At 44.2% G+C, this 22377-nt stretch overlaps 1 protein-coding gene across 26 annotated transcripts in view; it reads right to left on the bottom strand.

The window, feature by feature from the left end:
- DOCK9 (dedicator of cytokinesis 9) overlaps positions 1-22377 on the bottom strand; it is a 325197-nt gene that overhangs the window by 240989 nt on the left and 61831 nt on the right. For 6 of the 26 annotated variants that reach the window (XM_051850494.2, XM_070048663.1, XM_070048665.1 and 3 more), the window contains exon 1: positions 1809-2074. The exons of 6 other annotated variants lie outside the window; for them this stretch is intronic. In XM_051850494.2, coding sequence (XP_051706454.1) covers positions 1809-1970 — 162 coding nt within the window. In that variant the 5' untranslated portion in view covers positions 1971-2074. Of the gene's footprint in view, positions 1-1808; positions 2322-22377 lie in introns of those variants that run through there. 14 more of the 26 variants (XM_051850488.2, XM_070048649.1, XM_070048653.1 and 11 more) reach the window with 6 other exon arrangements.

Here is a 22377-nt window from a genome sequence, read left to right as displayed (position 1 = left end):
TTGCAGGGTTAAACTGGGTTTGTGGCAGCTTCCCCAAGGAAGGGATCTGAGCACAGACCTGGAGAAGGCAGGCAATGACCTGTGCAATGCCTGCGTGGGGGTCTCGGGGACAGGGACGGGCAAGGCAGCCTGTGTGGCCAGAGCAGATGAGCAATAAGGGGAAGGGGAAAGAAGCGGCAGGTGGAGGGGAGGAAGCAGGCAGTGGTGGGCATCACTAGGGCTGGAGGCCACTGTAGGCATTCTACATTTGACCCTGACACACCAAAGGGTTCTGGGCACGGCAGTGGCACGGCCTGACTTTCCTTTCCTAAGGACAGCTCTGTCTGCTGCATGGAGAGGAAACCATGGGAACAAGGGCAGAAGCAGAGACGGGCTGGGAAAGAGAGGGTGCATCCCTCCACCCAGCAGCACCTTTGCACACGCACGTCCAGCCTGCTGGAACGGAGGAGTGTCACGAGCGCCGAGCCGCTGCATAGGAGCGCGGTTTCAGAGCTTAGACAAAGCCCCCAGCATGTCACCACTCCCTTGTGCAGTAACAGAAAAACAGGAAGGGTCTCCTAAAGCCAAGTTAACGAAAGGGAAGTCAGTCTGGCCTGAGGGAGCAGGTGCTGTGGCTTGGGAGGGGCACTGCCATCACTGGCTCAAGTAGCTTCTAGACTGTCAGGATACAGGGATGCTAATGGGTAGAGACTGCAGCAAGCTAGCCCTTCCAATCTCAGATGCCAGCTACTTTCCAAAGCATATTACAAAATACACCAGAGCTTAAAATATTTAACAGTTAAAGAGCACCACTTAAATTCCACACCACATATAACACTGACTTCCAAAACACATCTGATGCCTTAAATGATGCTCTCTCCTCCTCCCAAGTACTACTGTGAGTGTCATGGTACAGAAGCTACTCTGCAAAATGCATCCTCTACCCAGGCCCCTGCCAGGCCAGGACAACCAGCTCTGATCCTGAGCTGCATATGGCATGCCAACACCCCCGCCTCCGTCAGACGGCAGCCTCGCAAGCAGCAGAGGTCTCAGCGTCTGTGCACGCCTCGCCCTCCCCGGCAGCTGCCGGCAAGACTCACACATGCAAACTCACACATGTACCGTCTCCACTCACTCTGACAAAAGCTGTGACAGGAACAGAAGGAAAAATGGCAAGGCGTCCTGGTGAGAAGGCCATCAAGAGGCACACCCATCTGTGACTTGACACCTCCTTGTGCCTCTTTACAGGGAGGAGAGGACACAGAAGGGTTGTGTCAAACTCAGCTTCCTTGCACCTGCAACACCCTTCACCCAAAAGCACTATACATAGCTGGATTAAAACTATAAAATATTTGTCTCATATCCATTACAGTTTTCTTTAATGCTCCCTGTAAATTTCTCCCCTGAATCGTAAGTCTGACCACAAGCCATTAGTAGGAAAAAGCTAGCCAAGGAAAAAACTCAGATGTAAGGGACTGAATAATTCACCACCACTGGGAGAGACTCACATATATAATACCCTAAATACTCACTTCGCCAAGTATTATTCTACAGCAAGAACACAGACACTCAGGAAGCTACCTTAGGAAACTATGCTGTAATAAAATATCCTATTCCGGCTCCTCTTTACATATGTATTTAGCTTTAATACATGGCATTCTCAGACACACAAACAGGTACCTCATAATTTTAATTTAACACCACTTATCATTCATACACACAGATTTCACATACAAGCATGCTGAAATACATACATGTATTTGCTTTACAAGAAAAGACCAGTTTATTCTAACAGCATTCAACTACTTGTTAAACAAGACAGCATTTACCAGGCAGGCGGAGATCAATAGTTCTGAATCTTCTTTTGTCCAGTTACATGCTGTATATTCAAGGACATTATTCTCTCCTTGCTGTTTGCACATATAAGCACAGTTTCTTTCAAAAACGGTGCGGATGCCTTTAAACAGAATCACACTAGTAGTGCAACCCATCCCCAAGGTGTGGATGCTCAGATGTCTAGCAATTCCTACTCCGTTTCTGCATCATCTTCCTTGGCTCTTCAGACACAAGCACCCACTGTACCATCTTCATGACAAGCAGTTACCGGTACCGGCAGAGGGGAGCTCCAAGCTGCCGCACTAGAATCCGCTCCTGCCCAACAGCCTGACAAAAAAAAATCCAAGCTCCAAGTGTCACACAGGAGGGGTGGGTGGTGCAAAACCAGGATGACACACCTCAGATGCACCAAGACCTTTAAGTATCATTTTCCCAGTGGATTGCTTCACTGTTAATACAAAGAACAAATATGCAGAAGATGTACACAGGGTTACTGGAAGGCTGCCGGCTCCTGTGATTTGCTCGGGATTGTTCTGAATCTCAGAACCTGCCCAAAATGAAAAAGACTGTGCCAGACAGCCACACTGCTGCAGATGCTGCTGGAAGGCACAAAGAATGCTCATCTGCTGCGAGAAGTCACTCTCCCAGAATGCTCAGCCCAGCATCTACATCAGCAAACATCTCTTCCCTTGACCTAAATATGCCGTTTGTTTAATCCTGCATCAGCAAAGAACGGAGAAGCAAAAGAAAAAAAGTCCAAAAATGAGTGAAACCGCTAAGATGACTGCTGCTATGGAAACATGTGGCAGTGTGCTTCAGACAACCTTTTGCATGTATAGGTAACAGCTTGCTGACAGCAAATCACAGGGGAATTCAACATTACTACGTTGATCTTGACTTCTGCCCACCTCCACTCTGCTGCAGAGGGCTAGCAAAGTTTGCACTGCTCAAAAGGATTATCCTGCCTCTGGTACCCAAAAATGCAAATGAGAACACAGATAAAAGGTACCTAGTCTGTCTGGACATATGCCTGCTGAAGCAGAGCTCACACAGGCAATGGTAAAAATAAAAGTCTCACAGTCAACATGGTCATTATATTGGTGCATAAGTAGTTCAGGTCCTTCTCTGCAGATTGAACTCAGTGGCACTGTGAATCTCAGGGAATGGCCAAGAGGGAAGCATGTTCTAAAAAAAATGAAAGGCTGACTATATAAAAAGACCATGAGGCACAGACAAGGAAAATTCTTCCCACGTATAACATGCATCCAGAAAAAAGTTAATTCTCCTAAGATCTGCTCTGATACTATCTCTTATTTCACAAGACAACAGTGATAGATTTTCCAGTGATAGATTTCAATGCCAGCATCCCATATGGGTGTCAGTCCCTGTCCCAGCTCCCTACTAACAGCCTGGGAAAGCAGCAAAAGATGGCCCAAGCGTTCCTGGTTTGGGCCTGACCCAGCCCTGGCCCTTGTGAGCATTTGGGGATTGGACCAGTGGACATAAAATCTCTCTCACTCTCCCTCTCTCACTCTCTCTCCTTCCTTCCCTCCCTCCGCCTCTTAAATAAATAAATGTAAACAAAATTTTTAAAAAAATTATTGCAATCCTGGTGGTGTAACAGAAATCTATGTAACAGTGCAGACCTGTAGAGAACACTACCCGGTAGTAAGATCCAAAAACTTGTTTCCCATGGCCTTTTAGCTGCTGTGCCAACAGAGAAGCAAAAATCTAGGCTTATTCTCACTACTGCATTCTTATGTGAAGTGCATCTGATCTCCACATGAGATCAAAGAAGTGGAGATACTGGCCACCTGCACCAGAGAGAGTGATGCTAGGAAGTTTACAGCATTCTATTTCCAAATGGTGATTCTGGTAAAACAGAGCTACAGGGTGTCAGGTTAGACGCAAGTTCTGAAATCAGAAAACCCAAGTCTTCACGTAATATTGCAATACAAGCATATTCACAACATGAATACTCATCTGTACAGAAACTAAATGCTGAAGACTACAAAATGCTAAACATATGAGTTAAGTCTGTTTTGAGCATTCAGAATATCTACCAATTAACCAAACACGTGTACTGCAACAGGAGCACCTTAAAAAGCAACAGGACAGTCAGTATATGTTGAGTATCCCTTATCTAAAATGCTTAGGACTAGAAGTGTTTGAAGTTCCAAATTTGATACATACAGATTTTGGGGAAGTCTAAACACAAAAGTCATTTATATTTCATATACACTTTAGACACGTGGCCTGCAGGTAATATTTTTAGTAAATTTGTACATGAAATAAAATTTTATGTTATAGAATTTTCCACTTGAACTGTCATGTTGGTACTCAAAAAGTTTCAGATTTCAGGGTGGGCACTGGTCCAGCGCTGAAGCCACCAGTTAGGATAGGAACATCTCGAAGCAGAGTGCCTGGTTCAAGTCCCTGCTCTGGCTCCCAATTCCAGCTTCCTGTTAGTAAGTACCCCAAGAGGCAACAGTGATGGCTCAGGCAGTTGGGTCCCTGCCATCTATGTAGGAGACCTGAATTGAGTTCTTATTCCCAATTTCAGCCTGGCCCAGTCCCAGCCTTTGCAAGAATTTGGTGAGTGAACCAGCAGATGGAAGCTCTATCAGAATGTCTCTGTCTCTGTCTCTCAAATAAAAAAAGAAGATTCAGATTTTTGAGTATTTCAGATATTTTATTTTCAGATTAGGGATGCTTAACTTACACAAATTAAGATGTAACATAGAAATTTAAAATGAGAGGCTCGCATTGTGGTATAACAGGTTAAGCCACGGCCTGTGACACCAGCAGCCCATATGGGCACTGCTTGGAGTCCCCTGCTCCACTTCCGATCCAGCTCTCTGCTAATATGTCTGGGAGAACAGAGGAAGATGGCTCAAGTGCTTGGGTCCCTGTACCCACATGGGAGACCTGGATGAAGCTCCTGGCTCCTGGTGTCAGTCTGGCCCAGTCTCAGTCGCTGTGGCCATTTGGTGAGTGAATCAGCAGATGGAAGATCTCTCTCCCTCTCTCTCTTCTTCTTTCCCTCTTCATCTGTCTCTCTTTCTCTCTCTGCAACTAACTTTGACTTTCAAAAATAAATTAAAAAATAAATATTTTTAATTTTAAATTTAAAATTAATTTATTCTTATTATTACTTATTTATCCCAGATGCAGAAGCCAGGGAACAGCATTTGAAAAACTAAGATTACATTTGAACTTTACAAAGGGTTACAAATTATAACCATGCAAATTTGAAGCTGCTTTCATATTCTATTTGTTTTTAAAACCTCAAGTTAGTGTTGACAACAAGAGTCTTCAATGTACTCATCATGTTCAAAAATAAAGGGTAACTGAGCTGATAGATGTGTTAAATAATTTGATTGGGGCAATCATTCATAATACAAAATCATTACATTGTTCACATTAAATTTATAGAAATGTGTCGCCATACCTCAATAAGGATAAAAAAAATTAAACAATGATGATGAATGAAAAAAATTCCTAACAATCACTGAGGAAATGTTTCCTAGAGATACATTAGTAACATTTAAGCAGCTTGTATTGATTTTGAATATGAATCATTTCCCAACCAATAAAATCAATGGCCAAGAAAAAGCAACAGAAAATACTGAGAGCAAAGGACTTAACAAGGCTAAAAACTGAGTTCATGCTAACAGATGCACGACAAAACAAATAAGGCAAAGTGTGCAATCACTGATTTGGTTTCACTGATTCTTCTACATCACAATGAACTAGGATGTATCTAAAAGAATGACTATGCAATTCATTACAGAACACGAATAAATGGGTGGTATCTATTAGCAACCAGTGCCACTACCTAAAGAGTATACCTTTCAATTTGGAGATTACATTTGATATCACATCTTTAAATGTCAGCTCCGATTTATACAACTCCCAAGGCTGGATGTCTGTCTTCCACTCCAGGCCCATCTCTTCTTCTCCTGCTAATACTCACACCCGACTTTCTCAGTATTATCTCATCCCTAGATGTTCCAAATCAATAATCTTTTAATGTGACAAATTTATACAGCATATCTGCACATGGAACATCTAGCCATAAAGACACAAAGTGCCAATGCATGCTATAACATGAATGAACCCAAAACATGTTATGCTAAGTCAAAGAAAACAGTCACAAAGACCCCACATTGTATGACTGCATTTAAACAAGATGTCCAGAATAGGCAGATCCATACATATATAAAGTAAACAGTGCTTACCTAGTGCTGGGAGAGAAGGGAAAACAGGGCAGTTTAGCTAAAGGCATGAGGTTTCTTTGCAAAGTAAAGGAAATATTAGGAAATGGGCAGTGTTTCTAACATAAAAGCTACCTACATATACTACTGTCTGTGACACTACTAGAAAGCACTGAACTGAACGTTACACAGGTGACTGTCATAGCATGTGAATGGAATGTAATAAAGAACCTGACTCCAGCCTAGATATTTGAGGCTGACTGTCCCATGTCTAGGCAAGCTCAGGAGAAAGTCTAGGTGGCTCCCTCTTTTGGCAGCAGCAGGAAATTCAAGTCACTTGTAGGAACCGTGCCCCTAAACTCCCCACCCATCAAGGGAGCTGTCTTGCTCTTCCCAGAAAGCCTCATTATTGGAGGGCATGGGGGTGATGTCATTAATCTCAACATCTAAAGCTACTTTTGGGTGTGTGGGAGAGGGGGCACATTTCCTGTTTCTGTAGAGAGTACCAACAGTGAATTATATCTCAATAAAGTCATTACTAAAAATAGGGGAAGGGAGAAGAATGACACCTACTCTATTCACCCCACTGGTTATCAAGGCCAAATAAGAAGACGCGAGTACTCAACCAAGAAATTGCTATAAACACATAAGCACCTGTTGTTATAGACTTCACAAAGAATTTACTGTGTGACTTAAAACAACTACCTTGCTTAACGAATTTAGCAACTTGTAAATGCTTTTGACCCTACTTCTCAGGAATACATGAGAGGTGGCTAGGGCTGCCCTCAGGGTGTGCGTGTTGGACCTGCAAAGGGGCTCCGTGCCATGCAAACCGTCACAAAGTCTGCACGAACAGCAAGTCCAAGGTAAGATCTGCTGGCCCACTCGGCAGTGCAGACAGACAACAAACCTCAGCCACAAAACCAGAGACCACAGCAAATAGGCCCCAAGCTTGGAGCTTCCTCAAGGATTATCCATTTGGAGCTGCTGCTCCCATCTGCAGCTCTCTCCTTGCCAACTGTCTTTCTGTTTTAAATGTCTTCTAAAAGTCAAACTAGTTTGTTTGGTAGATGTACTTAGTACTCTCAGGAAAAAAATGTGAATAAGGAGGTTTCTAAATGACACCTAAAAAACATAAAATTACAAACTGGAATACCGTATTTCAAACAGACACAAATGTTCTCTACAGGTCAGAACTTGGGTCTACCTGTAGGAAGCCAGGAAAGGAGCAGAGTTCCCTCCCTTCTTCAGTGGCTGAAATGAAGCTCGCACACAGTGATAATGCATCGTACATGATACAGCTACACCTCACAAAACCTAAGCAAATGCAATATGAGTAGAAATCAATCAAAATGTCATTCAGTCTATTTAAACAGCACTATGCTAGGCAGTCTACACCAAGAGCTTATTTCTATCCCAACACTCTACATTTCACATACCAATGCAGTGAATGCTGCCGAGCAAAGAAACTACGTAAGCTGGCCTCTCACGGCTCTAGTCATTTTATACGCAATCAATATAATCAAATGGAAGGAGAGTTCAGGCACAGGTCCTACTATATACCACAAGCTGAACAGACAGGTCTCTCTTCCCCTTTTGGGCAAAATTAAAAATTTTTTCTTTCCTAATATTCATACAAAAGCTGAAATAATTCCTCTGAAAATACAAGTATCTCTCATTTCTCTTCAAAGACATAAGAATTTCAGATATAAGAAACTAACTACAAATTCTTTATGATGACAAAAAAATATAAGAAGGAAATGGAGGTGTAGGAACATGAACAAGAAGTTAGGTGAGGCCAGCGCCGCGGCTCACTGGGTTAATCCTCTGCCTGCAGCGCTGGCACACCGGGTTCTAGTCCTGGTTGGGGCACCGGATTCTGTCCCAGTTGCCCCTCTTCCAGGCCAGCTCTCTGCTGTGGCCCAGGAAGGCAGTGGAGGATGGCCCAAGTGCTTGGGCCCTGCACCCACATGGGACACCAGGAGAAGCACCTGGCTCCTGGCTTCGGATCAGCGAAGTGCGCTGGCCATAGTGGCCATATGGGGGTTGAACCAGCAGAAGCAAGACCTTTCTCTCTGTCTCTCTCTCTCACTAACTCTGCCTGTTAAAAAAAAAAAAAAAAAAAAAAAAAGGAAGTTAGGTGATAAAAAAGAGGAGTGGAAGTTTCTACAATGATCACTTTCTAAAAATAAGGAAAATTAAGGAAGTATAATTAAATAAAGACCTTAAAAATGAAAAGGATGGGGGCTGGCACTGTAGGGTAATGGGTTAAGCCGCTGCCTGCAATACTGGCACCCCACATGGGTGCCAGTTCGAGTCCTGGCTGTTACACTTCCAATCCAGCTCCCTGCTAATGCACCTGGGAAAAGCAGCAGAAGACAGTCCAAGGGACACCTGGATGAAGCTCCTGGCTCCTGGCTCTTGCTTGGCCCAGCCCCAGCCATTGAGACCATTGGGGGAGTGAACCAGTAGATGGAAGATCTCTTTCTATGTGTCTCTTCCTCTATTTCTGACTTTGGAGTAAATAAATAAATCTTTGAAAAAAGATGAAAGGATAAACGCATTTACCCTCATGCATTTCAGGAACATAAACCTCAAAACGCATCATCCATTATCTCCGCCTCGGAGCAGAAACAGACCCAGAAAGCTCTGAACTGGCAATAGTACCAGGATCATTCAGTGAACAGAGACAGGAGGCAGACCCAGAGGCCAACAGGACAGACAAGAGCTCCAGACCCCTAAGAGAGCTCACATCTGCACACCTCTCTGTACCACTATGATGAAGCAAATTATTTTTTGCTAAGCTATGATCACATAAAATACTGGAGTCAGGTCTGTTGTTAACAGTCATAGCTAACTATTCTCAAAAGTAAAGAATGTGGGGCTGGCGATGTGGTACAGTGGGTAATGCCACCACCTGTGACACCAGCATCCCATATGGGCACAAGTTCATGCACCGGCCAGTTCCAGTTCCATTCCAATTAGCTCCCTGCTAATTGTCTGGGAAAGCAGCAGCAGATGGCCCACGTGTTTGGGCCCCTGCCACTCATATGGGAAACCTGGACAAAGCTTCTCACCCCTAGCTTCAGACTGGCTCAGCCCTGGCTACCGTGGCCATCTGAGGAGTGAACCAGTGGATAGAGGCACTCAAGCTCTCTTTCTCTCTGCAACTATGACTTTTTAATTAATAAATAATTTTTTAAAAAGTAAAGAATGCAAAATAACACAGAGGTTTCTTGATGTTGGTGCTAGAGTGTTAGGGAGGCAAACAGCCTCCGGGAACTGCACCAAGCTGCAGGCATGCACACAGAGTGACCCAGTGAAAGGAAGCAGAGGCCCATGGAACAAAGGGTGGTGGTCTTTCACAGATGACCACAGGCACTCAAGTGAAATTAAAGAATTCCCTCTTTTCTTTGTAAGAGTTCAAGTTAAATAGCCTTTTTTTTTTTTTTAAGAGCTTATTTATTTATTTGAAAGAGTTACACAGAGAGAGACAGAGAGAGAGGTCCTCCATCCGCCGGTTCACTCTCCAGTTGGCTGTAACGGCCAGAGCTATGCCAATCCAAAGCCAGGAGCTTCCTCCGGGTCTCCCATGTGGGTGCAGGGGCCCAAGCACTTGGGCCATCTCCTACTGCTTTCCTAGTCCATAGGAGAGAGCTGGATCGGAAGAGGAGCAGCCGGGACTCAAATCGGTGCCCATATTGGCCTCGCCCGCTATGCCACGGCGCCAGCCCACTTAATAGCTTTTAAACAAAACAGATCTCTTGGGGCTGGTGTTGTGGTACAGAGGGTTAAAACCCTGGCCTGCAGTGCCGGCACTCCATAAGGGTACTAGTTTGAGTCCCAGATACTCCACTTCTGATCCAGCTCCCTGCTGATGGTCTGGGAAAGCAGTGGAAGATGGCCCTATACGCATGTGGGAGACCCAGAGGAGGCTCCTGGCTCCTGGCTTACGATCAGCTCAACTCCGGCCATTAAGGCCATTTGGGGAGTGAGCCAGTGGATGGAAGACCTCTCTCACTGTCTCTCCCTCTCTCTTTGTATGTAACTGCCTCTCAAGTAAAATAAATAAATCTTTTTTTGGGGAGGGCGGGGGACAGAAAACCCAGGAGGATTCCATCTCCCCTTCTCTCTCATAGCCCCTCAGCTCCTCAAACATCAGAGAAGCTGGAAGAACAGGCTTCATAATGTTTGTCAGGGCTGGCGCCGTGGCTCACTAGGTTAATCCTCCACCTACAGTGCCGGCATCCCATATGGGCGCCGGGTTCTAGTCCCTGTTGCTCCTCTTCCAGTCCAGCTCTCTGCTGTGGCCCAGGAGGGCAGTGGAGGATGGCCCAAGTGCTTGGGTCCCTGCACCCACATGGGAGACCGGGAGGAAGCACCTGGCTCCTGGCTTCGGATCGGCGCAGCTCCAGCCGTTGCGGCCATTTGGAGAGTGAAGCAGCAGAAGGAAGACCTTTCTCTCTGTCTCTCTCTCTCTCTCACTGTCTATAACTCTATCTGTCAAATAAATAAAAATGTTTGTCTATTTCCTCATTTCACTTGGTACTGAACTTCTTGGAAAAACATTTTCAAATTATGGACAGTAATAGAGAAAACATAGCTAAAATTTAAATTTCTGATTCATAAGCAACTTCCATCACTCTCACTGAGGGCTGTAGAGTGACTGAACTCTGAGTTCCCACAGGGCTGAGTGACCCACTCCGCTGAGGAAGCTGCATCAGAGGCAGAACTTCAATTGCTGTTATGGGAAGGCCACAGAGCAAAATCACAGCTTGTGAGGGGTCTCCATGCTTCAGGGAGAAACCAATAAATCCACCAATGCTATCCTGTATCACACATGAAAAGCTGCTTTTCACAAGAGCTCACCGATTGGCCTTGGCACCTCACTCAACACATCTGGAGGGGAGGTGCCGGGCAGAGGGAGGCTGATGGCACCAAGGATCACAGAGTGCAGGAAGCACCAAGGGTCTGGCTGTCCATGAGATGCTAAATGAAGACCAAGGAAGCAGAGCAAACTAGCAAGGGCGTAATGAAACCAGAACTCACCATGACCGCTTCTTGACCCCCATCAGCCTCTCCCAAGGAAATGCTCTTTTAGGCAGATCTGAAAAGATCACCTACCAGCAAGGCATACCGAACTGGCACACAGTATAACTCACACACAAACACACTCCTGAAATAGTCTGCGTGCTTAAAATACGAGTTACGGCTGTTGAAAATTTGTTCTGACACATGAAGAAAGAGACTAAAGTTCAAATTCTACAAACTTCAATTAGTTGCATTCTGTACTTTAGTAGCTGATGATTTGAACTCTTTTACTGTCACTGTGACAAAATAGAAATATTGCCTTGACATAAATCTTCTTTGAGGGGAAGAAGGAAAACATAAAACATGCGTAAGATTTGAGTCTGGCATTTCTTTAACTGCTGCAGTTCAGTCAGATTTTCAATTAAATTGACCAAAAGATAAGTATTAAGAAAGATATCAAAGTTGTTACTTTGCTCAAATATAGGAGGGAAAAGAACATTTTTCAAAACAGTCCTGTGTTTTGAAAAAAGTAGAGTAAGGGGTTAGCATCATGGCACAGTAGGTCAAGCCTCCGCCTGGGTACTGATCCCCTATCACTTTTTTTTTTTTTAAGATTTGTTTATTTATTTGAAAGTCAGAGTTACACAGAGAGAGGAAAGGCACACACAGAGAGAGAGAGAGAGAGAGAGAGAGAGAGAGAGAGAGAGAGAAGTCTTCCATCTGATGGTTCACTCCCCAGTTGGCCACAATGGCTGGAGCTGCGCGGATCCAAAGCCAGAAGCCAGGAGCTTCTTCCGGGTCTCCCACACAGGTGCAGGGGTCCAAAGACGGGCCATCTTCTACTGCTTTTCCCAGGCCATAGCAGAGAGCTGAATCAAAAGTGAAGCAGCCAGGTCTCAAACCAGCACCCATAAGGGATGGCGGCGCTTCAGGCCAGGGGGTTAACCCACTGAGAACCAGCACCACCCCCACCCCCATCACTTCTGAAAAAACAGATGAGGTGTAAGAACAGAAAACCTGGAGCCAGTGCTGTGGCACAGTGGGTTAAGCATCTACCTGCAGCACTGGTATCCCACATGGATGCCAGTTCAAGTCTCGGCTGCTCCACTTCCAATCCAGCTCCCTGCTGATTACTGGGAAAGCAGTGGAAGATGGACGAAGGCTTGGATCTCTTGCACCTACATGGGAGACCTGGAAGAAGCTCCTGGTTCCTGGCTTCAGACGGGATCAGCTCTGGCCATTGCGGCCATTTGGGAAGTAAACCAGGGGATGGAAGACCTCTCTCTCTGTCTCTCCCTCCCTCTCTCTCTCTGTAACTCTGCCTCTCATTTAAATGATAAATCTTAAAAAAAAAAAAAAAGAGTGGGAGCTGGCGCTGCGGTAAAGTGGGTAAAGGCCCTGTCCTGCAGTGCCAACATCCCATATGGGTACCAGTTCAACTCCCAGCTGCTCCACATTTGACCCAGTTCCCTATTAATGCAACCGGGAAAGCAGAAGAGGATGGCCCAAGTGCTTGGGCCGCTGCACTTACATGGGAGACCTGGAAGAAGTTCACATCTGCTGGCTTCGGATAGGTTCAGCTATGGCCGTTAAAGCCATCTGGGGACTGAACCAGCGGATGGAAGACCTCTCTGTTTGTCTCCACTTCCCTCTGTAACTCTTTCCAAAAAATAAATCTTTTCAAAAAAAGTGAAATAAATAGACTTAATAAGTGTATAGGCACTCAGCCTAACAGTTAAAATGCCCACATCCCACAGAAAGTGTCCAGGGTTCGATTCCTGGCTCCAGCGTCACACTCCGTTCTCCTGCTAATAAGACCCCGAGAGACAGAGGTGATTGTACAAGTAACTGGGTTCCAGTCACCCTCACTGGAAACCCGGATTGCATTCCTGCTTCCTGACGGGGCACTTAGTGACAAATGCACTAGCTCTCTGCTCTTCCCTCCTTCCTTCTCAAACAAACAAATGAAGATGATAAAATATGTACTCCTCTGTCCACGCTTCTAATCAGGTCAAAAGGAACCACATGTACCATACATCCAGCTTACGGAAAGTTGAAAAACTACATGCTTCACCTGAATTCTTACAAGGCTTCGATTTCTCTTTACAAAGAATTCAGAATCCTCTCAAGAGTCCCTTTTATATACAGCCAGATCATCATGGCTTAACTGTTTCTGCATCTTCAGAATGCTCCTTCAACCAAATGTTCTCGATGCTTAAGGGTATTTAAGTAGGTCAGAGAGAAGTGGGATAATTTTAGGACAAACCACCTTGCACATAAGAATGGGACAGATTACAGATATTGTCACTCCCTACTTGCCAATTAAAAACACAGAGTTTTTAAGAGATGAACAGCAGAGAAATGCAAATCACATCAGGAGAAACCACTTCATACCCACTGGATGGCTAAAATCAAAAAGGTAGATAGTAGTAATACTGGTGAGGACGAGGAGTAACTGGAACCTTCCTACATGCTGGCAAAATAGGGCAGCTGCTTTGGAAAACAGCCTGGACACTCTTTAAGCCACTAAACACAAAGTTACCATATTCAAATGACCCAGTGATTTCACTCCTAATTAGATATCCCAGGCAGTTGAAAGTACATGTACACACCAAGCTTGCACATTAATATTCTTAAGTAGCTTTATTCATAATAGACAAATTCAGTAATTCAAATGTTCATCAACCAATGAACAGAAAAAATGTGCAACACAATGGAATACTACTCCTGAATAAAAAAGAAATAAAGTACTGGTAGGTGCTACAAGGATGGTCCTTGAAACCAATAAGCTAAGTGAATCATAAAGCTAAGGCCAATCATAAAGGACCCTGTATGTGTGATGCCATTGGAACAGGCACATCTGCAAAGACAGAAAGTAGAGTAATGGCTATCTATGGTTAGGAGCTGGGCATAGTAGAGTTGGGCTGTGACAGCTAGGGGGTTCAGGGCTTCTTTCAGGAAGTAGTAAAAATGTTTTAAAATTGACCATGGTGATGGATACACAACTCTGAATAGACTGAAAACCACTGAACTGTAGACTTTAAATGGATGAATTGTATGATATGTGAATCATATTGAGCTAAAGATTTAAAATAAAAAGACAGGACATACCAAGGATGCATATACAAAGGTGAATTTCTCTGGAAGGTTCCCTAGCATAAATGCAGTAACATTTCCAAAATGTGTCACTAACTCTAATATAACGAATTCCGAAAAGCATTCGCAGCTCTGCCCATAAAGGAAGGAGGACAGAAGAGTGGCAAGATGATTTCTCCATCAAAGGCCAGTTAAGGCTATTCTGCTGTAAATTTATACAACGTTTAATGGAAACCTTTTGTCTGCTCAATAACGCTGGCTCATTCATTTTGTTAGTCAAGGTCTGGGCCTGCTTCTGAGCTGAGTGTCCCAATTTATTCAAAGAAATTTATTTTGCAGATATTTTCCCACAAAATTCCCATCTCTGCTTTAACCACAAGGCTCTCAAGATCCAAGAGGGGGGGAAATATCATTTGGACAAAAATGTCAGAGAAGCGATGGAAAGAGATTGGCATAGGATGCAAAATGTTACTTAAGTCAGCAAATAGGCTATGCAGGTCAGACTATTCTCATCTGAACAATGGAGGTGAATTTAAGTTTTAAATGTAAATTTTAATGTAAAAGCATGGTGCTGGGTATATTTTTGTTTAACAAAACTTGCAAAGCAATTCCTACTACATGCCAAATACTGAGCACAAAATGCAGTCACATGGTCTTATTCAATCTCCTAAGCAACCTGATAAATTCAATTTTACAGGCAGTCCCACTCGTGACGGCCAACCTTTGACTTTATTGCAAGGATACAAGATTTCCACAGAAATCCACCCTCGTGCTTAGGCCCACTGAGGGCTTGTGGCCAACACTGACACTATGTGGGACTGAGCCTGCAATCCCTGCTAAGCCACCATGGGTTAGGAATAAGGAAACCGCAGGTGCTTGTCTCTCCAGATCAGTGGTTTTTCAAGTGGTTTTTCATGAATCATATTAAGAAACACATTTCAAATTCTGATACAGTATAATGTATAAAAATATTTACCATTACAGCATGTGTTATGTTGCTATTTGCCTCCAGCCTCTCTAGTATATTACAGCTCTCTGGTAGGAAGGCAGGAGGGAGTGGGGGAGACAGAAGAAACTGGTCACACATTTTCAGGACCACTAACAGTTCACAGCTACAATGTGAAAACCACTGTGTGCAATAGCAATGAAGGAGCATCTCCCAGCATCTGAAATTCACTAGTGTCACCACATAGCCTATCACCGATAAATAACTAGTTGAGGAGAAGAAAGACAAGTTGTCAGACAGCATCCTCAAATGTTCCATCCCACGTGATGCAGTGTTTGCTTTGAACCAGTCCCCTCCACCAAGCCAGGCACTGGTCCAAGAATCACTGGGTAGAGGTGGGAGTGATCCCTCTTGCTATTACCCTAATCACTCCGAGAATTTCTGCTTCCATTTCTGCTGGTATAGAGGTCCTGGACTTGAAGGGAAGGATGTTTTCAGTAAAGTGAGACAGGAATGTTTCCAGCAAATTGGGAGGTTAGAATGCCACTTGGTCATTTGGGGCTCTTCAAGCAACTAATCCAAGAGGCAAGTGAGGAGGATACAATACCAGCCGGAGTAAAATGCAACTTGGCTTCTGCCTTCTAAAAGAGGAAATCTGAATACAGAAAACAGATCACTGGGGCCGGTGCTGTAGCGGGTAAAGCCACAGCCTGCAGTGCCGGCATCCCACATGGGCGCCGGCTCCAGTCCTGGCTGCTCCACTTCCAATCCAGCTCTATGCTGTGGACTGGGAAAGCAGTGGAAGATGGCCCAAGTCCTTGGGCCCCTGCACCCGCATGGGAGACCCAGAAGAAGCTCCTGGTTCTTGGCTTCGGATCGGCGCAGCTCCAGCTGTTACAGCCAACTGGGGAGTGAACCAGCAGATGGAAGACCTCTCTCTCTCTCTCTCTCTCTCCCTCTCCTTCTCTCTGTGTGTAATTCTGATTTTCAAATAAATAAATAAATCTTTTTAAAAAAAGAAAACAGGCCATCTCATAAGATGTGGGCTACACCAGAAGGGACAACCAGGACCACTATTCTCTTACAAATTATCTACTGGCCAAATAGCACAGGCTATTTGGGAGAAAATGAATCTCCTGCTCCTGGAGTTGCTTTGGCATGAGAAGGAACGCCAACCAGCAGGTGACAGAAGGACCACAATGTCACTGAGTTAATGGCATCAAAGGCTCCTCCAGTTCTGCAGGGCAAAGAGTTCACCAGTGAACATCCACTGGCTATAACCACAGTTTCCGTCAGATGAAAGGGGAGCTGATATGTCTTTGGTCACCCAGGTGATCTGAAGGGATGGCACCAAGGCCTAACATACCTAATGTGCGTAGGGCACACATGCTGCCCAGCACAACAGTGTCACAAGTGAGGAGGCTGGGGCTCAAGGACAGTTAATATCGGCAAGACCAAGTCATAGGGTACATTGTGGCTGCAATAGGAAACCAACTCTCACATCTCCAGACTGCTAGATCAGAACTCTTTCTACCACGATGCCTCTCAGTCAGACCTCCCAAGAACCTCTTACATTTGTTGCACACAGATGTGGTAAGTAAAAGGAGAATTTTGCATTTGGCAGTAGGGGCTGGGAATGGATTAAAATACCTCTCCAACTTCTGGGAATCTGCAGTAAAGCTCTGATGTGAAAAACCAAGCCTTCTCTTCCAACTAACCATGAAATATATTTAACCCAGGTGCTCCATCTAGTGGATTACTGGAAAATCCTCAAAATGAAGAAAATGTATTTTTAATACTGTTTAATTCACAGAACCTGAAGCATTCATTTGCTATCCTATACCTCATACCCTAAATTATGAAAATACTATGAAATCACAAGCTCTATAAGCCCATATCTCAGAGCACTTACCCAAAATACAGACAGTAAAAAAGAGATTCAAAATTTACAAACTTACAGCAGTCAATGGTGAATTTATCCACTGTATTCCAAATGTGCTTCCTCCCCCATTTCCCAAGTTTTCCTTGCACAAGCTGAGTGTAAACTCAGAGGTTCTATGGCCTGATATACTGCAGTTACTGGCCCTTACCTTAAGCCCAAGAGCAAACTTTCCTTTCAAAAGAGATACAACATGTGGTAGCAAAAACTCAGAAGACAGCCAAAATTCCTGGCTCTGCCACTTTCTGACCATTGTGACCTTGAGTAAGTTACTAAATTTTTGCCAAAGTTTCTCATTTGTAAAACATGAACCATGATACATCCTTCACTGAATGGGAGGATGGAGAGGGATGATGGCTGGAAAGCCCAACACACACGGCCTGGACCATGCAGCACTCCGCGACACAAATGGGATCAAAGGAGCTGGAAGACGTGGAGATGCATAACAGGAACAATCATTGCAGCCAGCAGTGAAGGTGAAGCAAACAGGAAGGTCCTCGTGAAGCACATTAATGCATTTGGATTTCGTCCAACAGTCAATGTGGAAACACAAGACTATTTCCCCAATACCCAATCTGTCGTATTCCCATTCTACTCCAGAAGCTTCAATCATCCATTCCCTGCAGAATGAAGAACACTCTTAACCAGATGGGTTTCTAGATCTGTGTTCCTGTCTTCTGCCTCAGTTTTACATTTAAGTATGTCAACTCTCATGAACACGTTCACCCAATATGCTTTAAGTGCTAAAAAACATCAAATTCAGTAACATCAATTATGCACCTTATATTGTGTCATGACTCTCAATCTTTTTTTTAAGATTTATTTATTTAAAAAAATTATTTATTTATTTGAAACTCAGAGTTACACAGAGAGAGGCAGAGGCAGAGAGAGAGAAAGAGGTCTTCCATCCGATGATTCACTCCCCAGTTGGCCACAACTGTCACAGCTGCACCAGTCCAAAGCCAGGAGCCAGGAGCTCCTTCTGGTCTCCCATGCTGGTGTAGGGGCCCATGGACTTGGGCCATCCTCTACTGCTTTCCCAGGCCATAGCAGAGAGCTGGATCGGAAGTGGAGCAGCTGAGCTTCAAACCGGAGCCCATATGGGATGTGAGCGCTTCAGGCCATGGTGTTAACCCACAGAGCCACAGCGCCGGCCCCAGTGACTCTCAATCTTCAGTGAGTAGATTTTAACATGAGCAGTAAACATCTTTACCTCCAATCAAACTATTAACACAAATTACAAATGAACACTGTCAGAGATTGCAGAATGCTTCATTTACCTACCTCAACATCTACATCTACCCTCTCCCTCCCTTGTTAGAGTAATAGAAGTGTTAGTGAGCTTTGAGCTACCACCAAACATTACACTTCTCAGCCTCTTGAATTAAGGTGTGGACACACAACTAGGTTCTGGCTAATGGGATGTAGTGAGTGTAACCTGAAAGTCTTGCACCTAAATGGGAAGAAGTATATTATCGCCCTTTTCTATTAATTAGAATACAAAGTATCAGAAGCTGGAGTAGTCATCTAAAACTACAGAGAAGCACCATGTGAAAGATAACAGACAACAAGACAGAAGGAGCCTGGGACCCCAAAACTGCAGTATCATCAATAGACCCTGGACGATTAAATAAGAGGAAACTTCACTTCTGTACCTTTGTTACAGCTACAGCCTAATTGTGACGGTTAATTTCATATGTCAACAGGTTGAGGACACCGTATACAGACACTTGGTCAAACACATACGGCTGTTGCTGTGAAGGTCTATTTTGGATGAGCTTAACACTTAAAACCTGTAGAATCTGAGTGAAGCAGATTGCCCTCCATAACATTAGTTGGGATTCATCCAATCATTTAAAGCCTTAACAAAAAGACTGGTCTCTCCCAGAGAAGAAAGAATTCTGAAGATCAACTGCCCTTGTACTCTAACTGCAACAACTTTTCCCTGGGTCTCCGGCAAACCTGGCCTACAGAATTTGGACATATCAGATTCTACAATCATGGGAGCAAATTCCTTAAAATCAATCAACCAATCGATTTATCTCTCTCTCCCTCTCCCCTACACACAACTGGCTCTGTTTCACTATCCAACCCTGACTAACATGCCAGATGATATGGACTAAGTATCTGTACTCCCCAAAATTCATGTACTGAAACCCTATGGAACGGTATAGGAGGTGGGGCCTTTACGAGGTAACTAGGTCACGAGGGTGGAGCCCTCATTAATGGAATGAGCATCCATAAGAGGAGAGGCTAGAGAGCTTCAGGTGAAAATGTAACAGAAGTCATCTGTCTGCATTCCCAAAAAGAAGCCTCACCAGAACCAAACAATGCTGGCACCAAGATCGCAGAGTTCCAGCCTCCAGAACTGCAAGAAATAAGTCTCTGTAGCGAAAAAGCCACCGGCTTTATGAGTTTCCATTACAGCAGCCAGAGCTAAATAAGACACTAATATTGAAACAATCATGAAACCTGAAAACAAACATTTTGTCCACTCATCAGATATGTATTAGGGTCCTTTATGTTCCAAATTTAGTAAAGGTACTGCAGATACAACTGAGACTAGATATAGTCCCTGCCCTCACAGAACTCATACTCTGAAAAAATTCTTAAGACTCTGGATTATAGTATTTTAAAAAGATGGCAATGCAAATATATTAAGGCCACTGAAATGTACTCTTAATAACAGATATAATAGGGGACAAGCAATGGACACAGCAGCTTAAGGCACTGTCTGCATCCCATATTAACAGTCCCTGGTTCGCCTTGTATTGTGGTGTAGTGGGTTAAGCCTCTTTCTGAAATGTCAGCATCTCATATGGGCATCAATTCACGCCCCAGCTGCTCCACTTCCTATCCAGTCCCTGCTAATGTGCCTGGAAAGCAGTGAAAGAAGGCCCACGTACTTGGGCCTCTGCAGCTACATGGGAGATCTGGATGAAGCTCCTGACTCCTGACGTCAGCCTGGTCCAGCCATGACCATTGCAGCCATTTGGGAAGTGAATCAGCAAATGGAAGATCTCTGTGTGTCTCTTTCTCTACAACTCTGCCTTTCAAATAAATCAATCTAAAAAGGAAGGAAGGAAGGGAGGGAGGGAGGGAGGGAGGGAGGGAGGGAGGGAGGGAAAACAGTCCCTGCTACTACGCTTCTGATTCAGCTTCCTGCTAATGCACATCCTTGCAGGCAATAGATGATGGCTCAAGTACTTGGGTCCCTGACACCCTTGTAGGAGACCCAGATGGAGCTCCAGGCTCTTGGCTGTTGGGGGCATTTGGGGAATGAACCAATGGGTGGGAGATCCCTCTCTCTGTTTCTGTGTGTCTCTCTGCCTTTCAAATACAACAAAAATAAATTTTAAAATCCTTGATAAAATGATAAATCGTGTTATATATATTTTACTTCAATAAAAAATTGCAGAAAAGAAAATGATTCACAAGAATTAAACAGTAAGTCGTGACTGAAGGTTTTCAAATTACATATCATTAAATATTTGTGTCCAGATATATAAAATTTTTTAAAGATTTTATTTATTTATTAGACAGGTAGAGTTACAGACAGTAAGAGGGAGAGACAGAGGGAAAGGTCTCCCTTCTGTTGGTTTACTCCCCAAATGGCCTTAATGTCCAGAGCTGTGCCGATCCGAAGCCAGGAGTCAGGTGCTTCTTCCTGGTCTCCCATGCGGGTGCAGGGCCCAAGCACTTGGGCCATCCTCCCAGTGCCCTCCCGGGCCATAGTAGAGAGATGGATCGGAAGAGGAGCAGCTGGGACTAGAACCCAGCGCCCTTATGGGATGCTGGCACCATAGGTGGATGATTAACCCAGTGCACCATGGCACCGGCTCCTCAGATATATAAATTTTAATAAAAGTCAACAAGAAAAACAAAGAGCAATGAGTGCATGTGAAGATACTCAAAATTATTACTAATTAGGAACATTTTAATTTAAAAACCAATAAGCTACCCCAATAAACATATTAAATGACTATGGAACAAACTCTTTCTTTTTTTTTATGGGTTTGGTATTTTTTTTTTTTTTTTTTTACTTTTATTTAGTAAGTATAAATTTCCAAAGTACAGTTTATGGACCACAATGGCTTCCCCCCCCCATAACTTCCCTCCCACCCACACCCCTCCCATCTTCTGCTCCCTCTCCCATTCCATTCACATCAAGATTCATTTTCAATTATCTTTATATACAGAAGATCTATTTAGTATATATTAAGAGTCCATCAGTCCACACAGAAACAAAGTGTAAAATACTGTTTCAGTACTAGTTATAGCATTACTTCACATTGGACAACACATTAAGGACAGATCCCACATGAGGAGTAAGTACACAGTGACTCCTGTTGTTGACTTAACAATTCAACACTCCTGTTTATGGTGTCAATAATCTCCCTAGGCTCTAGTCACGAGTTGCCAAGGCCATGGAAGCCCTTTGAGTTCGCCAACTTTGATCCTATTCCGACAGGGTCATAGTCAAAGTGGAAGTTCTTTCCTCCCTTCAGAGAAAGGTACCTCCTTCCTTGATGGCCCCGTTCTTTCCACTGGGACCTCACTCGCAGAGATCTTTCATTTAGGTCTTCTTTTTTTTTTTTTTTCCCAGAGTGTCTTGGCTTTCCATACCTAAAATATACTCATGGGCTCTTCAGCCATATCCGAATGCCTTAAGGGATGATTCTGAGGCCAGAGTGCTATTTAGGACATCTGCCATTCAGTTAGTATTAGCAGACACTAGTCTTGTTTGTGTGATCCCTTTGACTCTTAGACCAATCAGTGTGATCAATTGTGAACTGAAATTGATCACTTGGACTAGTGAGATGGCATTCGTACATGCCACCTTGATGGGATTGTATTGGAATCCCCTGGCACGTTTCTAACTCCACCATTTGAAGCAAGTCCGATTGAGCATGTCCCAAACTGTACATCTCCTCCCTCTCTTATTCCCACTCTTATATTTAACAGGGAGAAACAAATAAACTCTTATCTTCTGTTGAAAGAAATCTAAAATGGTGGGGCCAGTGCTGTGGCATAGTAGGTAAAACTGCTACCTGCAGTGCCAGCATCCCATATGGGCACCAGCTTGAGTCCCAGCTGCTCTACTTCCAATCCAGCTCCTTGCTAATATGCCTGGGAAAGCAGAAGATGGCCCATGTCCTTCGGCCCCTGCACCCATGTGGAAGGCCTGGAAGAAGCTTCAGGTTCCTGACTCCAGCTTCCTACTAATGCAGACCAAGGGAGACATCAGTGATGGCTCAAGCAACTGGGTTCTTGGCACCCACATGAGAGACCTGGTTTGAGTTCCTGATCCAGCCCCAACCTCAGCTCAGTCT

The sequence above is a fragment of the Oryctolagus cuniculus genome, chromosome 9 (genome assembly GCF_964237555.1).
Source record: "Oryctolagus cuniculus chromosome 9, mOryCun1.1, whole genome shotgun sequence".
Classification (NCBI taxonomy): domain Eukaryota; kingdom Metazoa; phylum Chordata; class Mammalia; order Lagomorpha; family Leporidae; genus Oryctolagus; species Oryctolagus cuniculus.
This window is presented reverse-complemented; position numbering and strand designations above follow the sequence as displayed.